General features: G+C 39.3%; 2 protein-coding genes across 3 annotated transcripts; one reads left to right on the top strand and one right to left on the bottom strand.

Moving 5' to 3' along the window:
• Positions 1-1138: 1138 nt before the first annotated feature.
• dcaf17 (ddb1 and cul4 associated factor 17) lies at positions 1139-7122 on the bottom strand. Of its 2 annotated transcripts, none has more exons than XM_076040038.1 (15): positions 6990-7122; positions 6796-6902; positions 6419-6509; positions 6189-6325; positions 6012-6090; positions 5748-5837; positions 5530-5637; positions 5310-5412; positions 5036-5193; positions 4296-4405; positions 4057-4144; positions 3866-3949; positions 3610-3765; positions 3426-3521; positions 1139-1336 (listed from the first exon to the last, which is right to left on the bottom strand). In XM_076040038.1, the coding sequence occupies exons 1-15, from the start codon at positions 7116-7118 to the stop codon at positions 1286-1288; spliced, it is 1587 nt and encodes a 528-aa protein (XP_075896153.1). In that variant the 5' UTR covers positions 7119-7122; the 3' UTR covers positions 1139-1285. The 2 variants fall into 2 exon arrangements, with proteins under 2 accessions (XP_075896153.1, XP_075896154.1); XM_076040039.1 differs by having other exon boundaries at positions 5036-5178.
• On the top strand, positions 7088-10542 carry mettl8 (methyltransferase 8, methylcytidine). The gene is made up of 11 exons (XM_076040040.1): positions 7088-7227; positions 7587-7643; positions 7836-7992; positions 8108-8199; positions 8288-8643; positions 8869-8918; positions 9090-9150; positions 9242-9381; positions 9564-9670; positions 9813-9878; positions 10170-10542. The coding sequence occupies exons 3-11, from the start codon at positions 7841-7843 to the stop codon at positions 10316-10318; spliced, it is 1173 nt and encodes a 390-aa protein (XP_075896155.1). The 5' UTR covers positions 7088-7227; positions 7587-7643; positions 7836-7840; the 3' UTR covers positions 10319-10542.
• Positions 10543-10632: the final 90 nt, after the last annotated feature.

Here is a 10632-nt window from a genome sequence, read left to right as displayed (position 1 = left end):
CTGACATATGATAAAGAAAGTGAGCTTCAGTGCAAGACATTTACATCTATTTTTGTCCTCCGTGTGCTCAATAAATGTTTTTTGAAGTGTAAAAAAAAAGTAACCTGGGAATTAATTTTAACCCTTGTTACAAATAAATCCTCTAATATTTAGCACCTAAATAATTAAAACATATTATAGAAAACAAAACCAAAGCAGCTTTTATTGTATAGAAAATATTTTAGAATTATTTTTACAGTGTATATAAAGCCAGCTCAATCAGTTGTTGTTATAGAGTGATTGAATGCAAAAATGTTTAAACATTAAAAATGAAATGATACAGTTAAAATACATGAGAGAGAAAATGTGAAAGGCTTTGCAAAAATAGTCATTGAGTTTGTGCAAACAGAATGATACTGGTCAGGTAGTCAACACATGCATTATAGACTCTAAAATATACATTTAAGTCTAGAGGTATAGAGATTATATCAGCTTTAACTCAGTTACTTTGAATTCAGTCAGCCTGATCCTCTAGTTTGGAGTTTCTCTTTCTGACGTCACTAGAAGTTTCTGACCCTATTTCTTCAGACAGTTGTGACAGGCCTGGGCCACCTCCCCTTATGGTGAGGGGGTTGTGCAGGATCTGGTCAGAAGGCCGTTTCCAAGATTTGTGAGTGACAATGAAGAGGATGAAACCTCCAAAGGCCACCAAGAGTACCCCAAGGATGTTGACAAATGTGGCCTCTGGAGGAGAGTCCTTGTACTTCGGCGTGCTCCTGGATTATGACAAACAAAAGTTGTACATGAATATAGTAACACTGCATCTGTTGTCTTGACATTTAATCAAGAAAATCACACAAATACCGTTTTTTTTCATACTTACAGGCCAAAAATGAGTTTCTCAGTAATACCCATGAGTGCCACAGCTATCACAGAGATGAAGATGAAAAGGCCAGTGGAGATGTGGAAGGGCATGAATGCAGCTCTCCAGGATACTGGTGCAAATGGTATCAAGTACAGTGCGACTCCAAGAAAAATCTGCTCAGTAAAGGAGATGAAGTAAACCTGTTGTTCTAAGTTCTTGTGCAGAGAATCAATGTATTCACTTCCTAGGCAAGAAGAGAAACATGAAATGAAAGTTTATTTACCTGTAGTGTGTACAAGATAAGTGCTGTCAGGCCCAGCCAGCTGTGCAGGCTGTACATGTTGGGTATTTTGGCAGCGTTGTGGAAGTCAAAAACTGCCACCATGGATATAACAGTAAGCACAAAGGCCAGCATGTGTAAGCCTGCATGGATGAACTTCATCAGTTGTTTGCTGCACCGCCAGGTCCATGGGAGTCGGAAGACAATGATGGCTGCAATAAGGGAGTGACTCAGTATCAATAATAACTCAGCTTCATTTAAGACATTCTTGGTGAAGCTAAAATACACATCTTTAATATTTTCCATGCTAGTACACATTTCAGATCTTTATTTTTTTCATCTTCGACTCCAGTGAGTCAATCTTGCACAGTTAGTGAGGCAATGAATACTACAGATCAGTATATTTAACATTCTGTTTATATCATCGACTAAAAATGTTTGCATTTTTCTTGCAGTTAGAACTAATGCCATTTTCACCTCTCATATGTGGGATGACACAAAAATAAGGCGGTCAAGAGGTAATTTTAGAGGGGAGAACAAAGGGCTGACTGAGGGCGTGCTACAAGACTTCAGAGATGCATCTGTGCAGTGGGAATGTGCCCTCGTGTGACATCACAAAGGGTTGCTTTTTCAGAACTATTTATTTTAGCACAGACCGAAGCATGAAAATAAATAAGTAAAGAGTGAAGTTTCCTCATGTCAATGAAACAAAGTAAGAGCGAGAAATGCATATTATTGCTAAACAGCACTGAGTGGGTCCATGTTGCACAATATGGCACCTTTAAAAAAAGAAAGAGAAAACTCTTTTCCAAGCACAATAGGCTTCCCAAAGACCCAGCACTGGGTAATTTCAGGTCACCATTTTGTAGCGTTACAGTTTTCTCTTCAAGAGCTTCGAGTGCCCTCTCTCACGCGCATCATTTCTCTGCAGGACGAATTAGCCGAATCAGTGAATGAAATGTCTTCAAATTCGGCTACTCAGGCGTCTTGGTGTGTATGCTCCCAGTCTAACTAACGTCTTGTTCTCGGTTAAGGCGGTCTTGAATACATCACTACCAGATCGACAAATCAGAGCTTCTGCTCCTTCTCGGAATGTCAATAAAGACGCCATGCGCCCCAAAAAATAAATGTAAAAAAAAGTTAAGAATAGCGGTGACTAGAGTGAACGCCAGAGCGCATAACAATTTCGAATTTTTGCACTTGTTGACGCGTCACACAAGTCGCGGAAAAGTTTCTGCGTACTTATCAGCTGCGCACTCCCTCCCTCCCTCCCTCCCTCAAGGAGCTCCTTGTGTATAAACGTGGAATTCCTGAAGCCACTCGCATTCCTCTCAGCAAATAGTCGTAGCCACTTCAAGCGCCTCAGTTGTTTCTCAGTCCACTCACCCAGACCAGACAAGAAGATGAATCCGGTGACTATTAAAACCGGATGCCAGTTGAACTCGGCCAGTCCGCCGTCCCAGGCTAAGCCTTCCCTGAAGTGAAGAACCCATGTCAGCACGAGGACGATCGAGACGACGCCGACGACGGCTGCGCTCAGCGCGGCCAGGAACCGCCTGAAGTTCTCCATGGCCACCCTGGAGGAGGCTCGACCATGTAGCTGATGTCGCAGCAGCAGCTACAAGAGGCGGCTGCTGAGAGAGGACCGCTGTCACGTGACCCAGAGCTGAGAGCACCTTTGGGCGGAGGGTGTTTTGTAAGCTGTTTGGTGATTACTCAAGAGACCCTGACGACAGTTAGTCAAAATTAGTGTTTTTGGCCCGAAGTCAGACAGGGTGAAAACCTCAAATTAGCTCATGGTCTCCTGGTCTCTAACTATTGAAATAACACTCGAATTACCTCACTCCAAAGATAAAGCTGTAGCAGCGCCTCATAGTCTTTCTTACTACCTTATCATGATGTGAAAATATTTTATTTTGTGAATTAGGAATGTGGCACCCCTAGTATGAACGCCATGACCCCATGACACTGCGCACTCTAGATTTTTCTCATATCATCTTCAAACCAAACATTAAGACTTTGCAACTGAAGAATAAATAAAATATTATTTAAGTTCAAAGAAGACAAAGCTACACAGTCAAAAAGCAGTATTTAATTTTCGGAGAAACCAAGTTAAAATTTGCAGGAGTGAAACCTCATGTTATGAACAGCAACAGTGTAGAAACTTGATCATCAAGTATAAATCATGGAATTGAAATAATTATACAACGTTCCTGATATGAAAAAATATGCACGACTAAAGCTACAAAGTGTTTTTTAAGGGAATACTCCTCAGAGGCTCTGTGTCTCTCATTTTCTTACAGTGTTGAGCTTGTAAACGTGACAGCAGAAGGATGTGTTCTTTTGTTCAATGTGAACAATTGAGTCTTTGTCAAAGAACAACTCATGTCGATAGGTCTGGAAGAGACAATGAGACAAAAAGCCATAAGCCCAAGCACAGAGACACGCTGGTATCATGTCATTGTAGTCACGACAAGTCAGTCACCTCATCCCATGACTCAGTCAGTTCAACCGTCCGCAGTAACTTGCCACTCTGGTTGTCATGTAGGCGGATGTGGGCTCTTCCTTCTCCATCCTTGCCATCAGTCACCACTACTGCTAAAAGATCCAGCTCATCCTCATATTCCACGATACGGAAGGTCTATATTTTGTCAGCAAAAAGGCAACAATATAAACAAAAAAGTTTGGTTTTGTTATTTTTTAAATGCTAAAATTAAACAAGTGAAAAATCATTTGGGTACCTCTTGATCTGGATCGTCATCCAGCTGATGGAATCTTCTTTTCACTGTGCGGCCTGATGAGGTGACGGTCACCTGTGAGGTTGGCTGCAGCACAGATAAGCAGGAAGTGAACATTTTCATGTCAGCATGTGCTCATACTGGCAACATCTTTACATTGTCAAATGAGTCCGGAAAAATGGCAGAATGCTTACAGTCAAGTTTCGATTGGTTGCTATGGTGAAATCCTTTATTATGTTTGCCGGCAAGTTGCTGTTAAGTTCACCAAGGACCTTAAGGACACTAGAAAAGAAAATCATACTGTATCTGTCTGCTTCAAAATATTTTTTGTGGCAGTGGTTACAACATCTTAAGGAATGTGAAGAGCTCATACTCCAATTTTCAATTACAATGTCCTCAGTGTACTTTATTACCATATGTCCACAGTACTTACTTTATGATGGTAGGTCCAACATGAATGATTCGACCGGAGTCGTCCGGGTGGAAGGAAATCCCATCACTTTCCAGGGAGCAACAGGCCATGTTTTGTATTCCATTTGTTGCCTGGTGTCATAAAATTATACATTAAAGCAATGAAATTACCACAATGTCTTGAGACTAGGAAATTTTCAATTTGAGATAAACATCTGGGTATTTATGCCAGTGATAGAAAACGGTGGTTATCTCTTCAGTAAAAGGTGAAAACTCTGTCTGGGAAAAAAAAAGTCTAAAAATGAGAAACGTATTTCCTGATTCAGAGTCTCAATTAACAGTATGCAATCATTACACATTTATTGTGTTCATAGTTGGGGTTTGGCATCTTTGGTTTGAATGCAATACAGTGTTTTATAAATATGTCTGGTCTGAATAAAGATATTCCTTATCTTACATGATTTATATATGCTGTATTTTATTCATGGTAATGCTACCAAAATAAGCAGGCATATAATTTCCCAAGGCTTTGAGAAGTGCTTCCGCTTCCAGGCCCGTGCAGCTACTAGAAGCTAGACCTGTCACCAACATATGTAGCCCTTCATGCCCACACACTTAAAATAGGATCTTGGTAATTTGCTTGTCGTCGTATCACACAACAGGCGAGGACACGTACAATGAAAGATTCAATACATTTTGATCTATACTGACCACATAAATGCAAGTGTGCACTCTTTGACACAACAGACGTCAGAAACATACCAGAGTGCTGTTCTTGAGCGAGCAAATGTGGTGGGTGCCCTTGTGTTTTTTATGCACTGGTGTATATATGTAGTGCCATGGAAATCCTCCAATCTGGATGCTGTTATGAGAGCAGGACATCTCAAACAGCACAGGAGGCTGATCTATAAGAAACACATCTAGTCATGATTCAATTTGAACTTTTGAGATAAGGTATATTTCTGCCAAAAAGTGTCATATTATAATGAAAACCTGCTTGTTGTGATACTGTTGTGACTAAATAGGACATACTCACCTGTGATCTTAATATTTACTGGAATCCCAAATGGGAAATCTCCAACTGTTTTACCACTAAGAAGCGGACTTGGTTTTCCAAGAGTTACCTTTTCGGTCATGTACTGGGAAAAAAAAAAAAAATCAGATATATGAAGGAGCCAAAGGAGCTGGAGATGATAGGGCAAATTCCATAAATATTCTGCAAAATGTACACATCTGAATAAAAACATGCTATCTACCTTTTGGACAATGTGCTCAAAACTGTATAGCTTTATTAACTTGTTGCTGTAAGACACCACCATGACGCCTTGTGAAAGGAGAACATCAGTGACCCCATTTCCAAACACCTGAATAATAAATAAAGAAATGAATAAATAAAATAATATTTTAAACAGACAGAAACACACACCTGGATGCGCTTGACATGTCAGATTACCAAACCCACAAAGTATGTTACCTTTTTGTTGATCTCCAAAATACCCCCAGTTTGTAAGGGAAACACATAAAATATGGCCAGGCACATGACAGTACTGTGAGTGATACCTGCCTGGAAATATAAGAATATAGGTCAAACTGAAAAAGTCAACACAGACTTCCAGCCCTTGCAGTTTGCCCAAAGGCATTTAAAGATGAGCAGCATGGTCAAACCAAAATTCCATGACATACTGATTTACGTTCCTTGTTTTACATAATACACAACATTTAAAAAACTATAAAATACCTGTCGTTCTAAAGTTGTATCTTTGTTTTGAACAGACTTCACATAAAACATCTCTTGACAAACTTCCCAGCTTAGATATCTAAAAAAAAACAAAAAACAAGGGGGAGCAAGGGTTAGATTTTTCTTATATTATTTAAAGACAAGGACACAAATTAAAGAGGAAAACTTCAACATTACTTGAACTTATGATTTGAAGAGAGGTAGACACGCTGCAGCTCTTTTCCTGTTTCAACTGAGAGGCGATACAGCCAGCCATTGGCTGTCAGAGCCAAAAGGCTTGGTTTATGATGGGACGGGGAAGCCAGTGTTTTGTCCTGTCAAGAAAAATTCATGATTGCAAACCTTGTCATCTGTAAAATGGTCACGAAGCACAGTTCTAAATTCAAAAGGTGTTTGGTTTCACTCACAAGAGGACACTGACAGAGCAAAGCATCCTCAAATTTCTCCAACTTCGACCTCTTGGGTAGTTTGTATAAAATCTGGGGTTCTGAGTGAAGACTGAAAGAAGGGGGTTTGTTTAAGTCAATGGACCATATATATATATTTTTTTTACATTATGTCAATTATTAATTAGACACTATGGAAAATTCTGGTTGTTATTTTCAAAAAGACACAGAATGTGTGTGTGTGTGTGTGTGTGTGTGTGTGTGTGTGTGTGTGTGTGTGTGTGTGTGTGTGTGTGTGTGTGGGGCTATTTATCTGGTTTTCAGTTTGAATTTACAATTTTTGGCCTCTAAACCCTTTAATAAATACTGAAGATGATATGATATCAATTCATACTTACCAACTGTAGCAGTTCTGGTAATTTTCAAAGAAGATTTTACTATTCTCACACATTATTGTGGATTTGGAAGTCTTGCTCCACACTCTCATGAACTCCCTGTTGTTGTCCTGTAGTCACAAAGAAAGTACTCTTTCAGTCAAACACCCCATGAAGCCACATAAATTCTACTGACATCGCATAATTTCTTTCATTACCTGACAGAGGAGATTTCTGAAGACCTTCATGTTGTGCCTGTTGATGGTTCCAACATCCCCGATTCCTTGACTCCTCCAAGTTAACAGCTCAGTGGCATTGACGGACGTTTTTCTACGGTACGGCGCCATCAGCAGGTGACACTCTCTTGTACTACTACTCTGTACGGACGGTGCCTTAGCATGATAAGAGCCAACATCCAGCAGACACTAATGCCAGTAAGACCACAACCACTGCCGGGTAAGGACAAAATAAGTGGTTACGATAAACCTAGCATCCCTGTATGCTGAGCGGTAGCTTCCCCTTTTAGCTATACTAACAGAAAAAGTTTAGTTGCTTGACTTTGCTAATATTAGCGCTCTTGAGCTCCAGTTATTGCCAATTGCTTAATACACAAGTCGTGCGAGGCGTGACTTGCAATATAGTCCTGAGCATTAGATGACCAAGTCCGAGACTTGGGAATAAAAAACAGCGATATTATTAGTCAAATTTTCCAGACAATAAAGCCGTAATTTAGTCCATTTCTCTTTAGTTAGCCAATGTTAGCAACGCGCCGTCCTCCATGTTTGTAGTCCTTTAAGTTGTCTTCTTCTACTTAGGAAAATAAGCACAACTTTGTACAGCTTTAAGAGGTAGCTCCCTCCGCTCAGCTGTCGGTAAGTCTTCAGTTTACTTTTTTTTTTTTTTTTTTTTTTTTTTTCCAATCTCAGCATTTGTGTGTTATATATGAATTTGGGTATACTTGTACGTATAATTTTTGTGATGATTGGGTTTGTTTCCACCATTATTTGAGTTTACTGATAATCCCAAAAAGTTTTTGTGTTGACATTTGAATTTTGTTTTTACAGAGTAAATGCTAAGCCTACGGAGTTCATCTGCAGCCAAAGTGGCAGATGTTTTTAGATTATTGTCAAAAAGATTAAAAGGGACAGTAGGAAGACCTTCAGTCCCACTGGGCTCACGGATTCTGAGCAATGCTGATGACATCTTTAAGCACAACATGTGGTTAGTAATGTATTATTGAATTGAATTTAAGTTATGGCAGTTTAACAAAATGGACTTTAAAAACATATCCATGTATCAAAGCCATGATGTTTTTATGATTTATTTTTCATTTCAGGGATCATGTCGAGTGGACTGAGGAGGAAAAAGAAGATGCACGGCAGAAAGTGGAAGAAAACTCCTGTATACAAATTCCCTTAAAGGATCAAGGTGAGGGCATATTGTCATTAATAAATATATTACAAAGTTGAATCATGGAAAATAAACCTTTTTTCATAAAATTATGTACACCATACAGAAAATTTTGACGCTGAGGCATGTCAATACTGGGACAAGTTTTACAGAACGCACCAGGATAAGTTCTTCAAAGATCGTACGTGGCTCTTTTTAGAGTTCCCTGAGCTGCTACCTTTTGATGCAAACAAACATGGCACAAACAGCAAGGTAGAGGATCAGCAGGAGACACACAGGCTACCTACCAGCTACAGTGCAGACACAGAAACCAAACACCAGCAACATGCTGATTCCACAGACCATCACAGAGGTACTGATGTCTCCAGGCATCTGGGTCCCTTCAGCGGAAGGGATGGTGCAAAAGATGAAGCTACCTTGGAGTCATTCCCCGGCCACTCTGCATCTTTCAGAATCTTGGAGGTTAATAAAACACTTCACTACTTCTTTGGGTGTCTGGATTACTACGTGTGAAGATTTCCTAGTGTGCTTTAAAAGGTCCCATGATGTTCTTCCTTAGTTATACAAAACTGCTCAATTTCACTGTTTTAAAAGTGAAGAAAACCACTAAGGAAGTGAAAGGAGTTCATTGACAGGCTAGAGACGGGTGTTATTGTAAATAAAAAAAGAAATGTTTTAACTTTACAGGTTGGCTGTGGTGTGGGGAACAGTGTTTTTCCTATCCTTAGGTCTATAAAGTAAGTGAAGATTTTGAGTTCAAAAAGATTTTATACAAGTACATTTTCAGTTTGTAAAACACAATTGTTAATAGTAAGAAAATTATTTTCAAACCTTCAGTTTTAGTTAATGTGCTGGATGATACATGAGCATAATAATACAGAATCCTTTTTTGGCTGTTTTGTTTACAGAGGAACTGACTCATTTCTGTACTGCTGTGACTTTTCCCAACGCGCTGTTCAGTTGGTCAGGGTGAGGATTTCTCTTTTATTCTGAACACAGGCAATCTTTGTTTTTTCAGGCCATTAAACACTCATTAAGCATTTTATTTTCTCTCATGCAGTCTAACCCCAACTATGACGAGTCTGTGTGTCATGCCTTTGTCCATGACATTTGTGAAGACACGGCCTCCCTCCCCTTCCCGCCTCGCAGTCTGGATGTTATTTTGGCGGTCTTTGTTCTTTCTGCTATTCATCCATCACGGTAAGTTTAGCTTTCAAACACAGAGAAGGGTCCAACATCACGTCTCACTTCTCTGCCCCGTGTCTCTAAACTGTTGAATTCTTTTGATTTATAATAAATGTTTTTTCATAAAACATACATATTTAAACAAATACTCACTGTAAATCACCAGAAGTGTTCAATGTTTGACGGTTGACTTACAGGATGCAAGGAGTTGTGAACAAACTATCCACGTACCTGAAACATGGAGGTATGTTCCTGTTCCGTGATTATGGGAGATTCGACTTGTCACAGCTCAGATTTAAGAAGGGTGAGCGTCCTCCACAAGCTCCCTGCACACACTGATCCCATTTACGATGCATCATTTGTTGTATACTAAGCAGACAGTTTGTGTGGGAAGCGTGTCCTTGACACTTTCATTCACTCTAAGTCTTTAAATATCTCCCAACCAGGACAGTGTTTATCAGACCATTTTTACACTCGCCGAGATGGAACCTGTGTGTACTTTTTCACCAGAGGTAATTTAGAGCTTCTTTTCCCAATAGGTACCCATTGAGAGACTGAGGTTTTATTTGAAAGTTTAAAGGAGGCGTGGAGAGTTTAAATTCCACATGGGTGGCAAATTGCATTTGCTGGAATAGGATGTCATGGTGGATTTAAGTTAAGCTAGTTTGGGTGGGGATCAAACTAAAACTTTTAAAAACAGCGCACAGAGCTTCAAGTTGTAACATAAAAACTCTCACTGGGGCATGTCTTTTTAATTCTGTAACACACATGGTTACTGACAACAACGTTCTAAATTGTTCCAGATGATGTTCATGACTTATTTTCTAAGGCTGGACTGGAAGAAGTTCAGAACCTGGAAGACAAGCGGCTCAAAGTGAACAGAGGAAAGAAAATCGCGATGCATCGGGTTTGGATGCAGAGCAAATACAGGAAATCCAATAAATCATCTTAACGTCCCACCACTCATGGTTCATTTTTTTGACTGTTTTTTTTTTAAATGTATTTATTTACTTTTAAAAAAAAATCATTATATTAATAACAAAGGAACTGATAATAAACATTTAAAACATATCATGAGTTTAATCATTGTTTTGTTTTTAAGTAAGACTCCTAATTTGAAAACACCCTCTTTCATTAGATCAAAAATCTGCCAATTTAACAACAGGAGGTCTAATTTAAAGCTTTTACCAGTGCAAGAGAAGAGTCTTAACTGAAGACAACAGAAAAATGATATTAATTATTCATCCAAATCTGTTTTTAAATGTG

The sequence above is a fragment of the Nelusetta ayraudi genome, unplaced genomic scaffold, assembly GCF_046127955.1.
Source record: "Nelusetta ayraudi isolate G7.1 ecotype Tasmania unplaced genomic scaffold, CSIRO-AGI_Nayr_v1 ptg000060l, whole genome shotgun sequence".
NCBI lineage: Eukaryota > Metazoa > Chordata > Actinopteri > Tetraodontiformes > Monacanthidae > Nelusetta > Nelusetta ayraudi.
The sequence above is the reverse complement of the archived record's forward strand: the minus strand, read 5'-3'. Positions and strand labels throughout refer to the sequence as shown.

Bases quoted from the DNA above. Each gene is read 5' to 3' on its own strand.
- dcaf17 (XM_076040038.1), bottom strand. From the start codon at position 7,118: ATGGCGCCGTACCGTAGAAAAACGTCCGTCAATGCCACTGAGCTGTTA. The intron at 5,838-6,011 runs GTATTTTATAGT...TTATATTTCCAG, and splicing joins ATACAACTTTAGAACGACAG to GCAGGTATCACTCACAGTAC. The intron at 3,766-3,865 runs GTACCCAAATGA...GACAAAATATAG, and splicing joins ATGACGATCCAGATCAAGAG to ACCTTCCGTATCGTGGAATA.
- mettl8 (XM_076040040.1), top strand. From the start codon at position 7,841: ATGCTAAGCCTACGGAGTTCATCTGCAGCCAAAGTGGCAGATGTTTTT. The intron at 8,644-8,868 runs GTTAATAAAACA...TTAACTTTACAG, and splicing joins CATCTTTCAGAATCTTGGAG to GTTGGCTGTGGTGTGGGGAA. The intron at 8,919-9,089 runs GTAAGTGAAGAT...TTTTGTTTACAG, and splicing joins CCTATCCTTAGGTCTATAAA to AGGAACTGACTCATTTCTGT.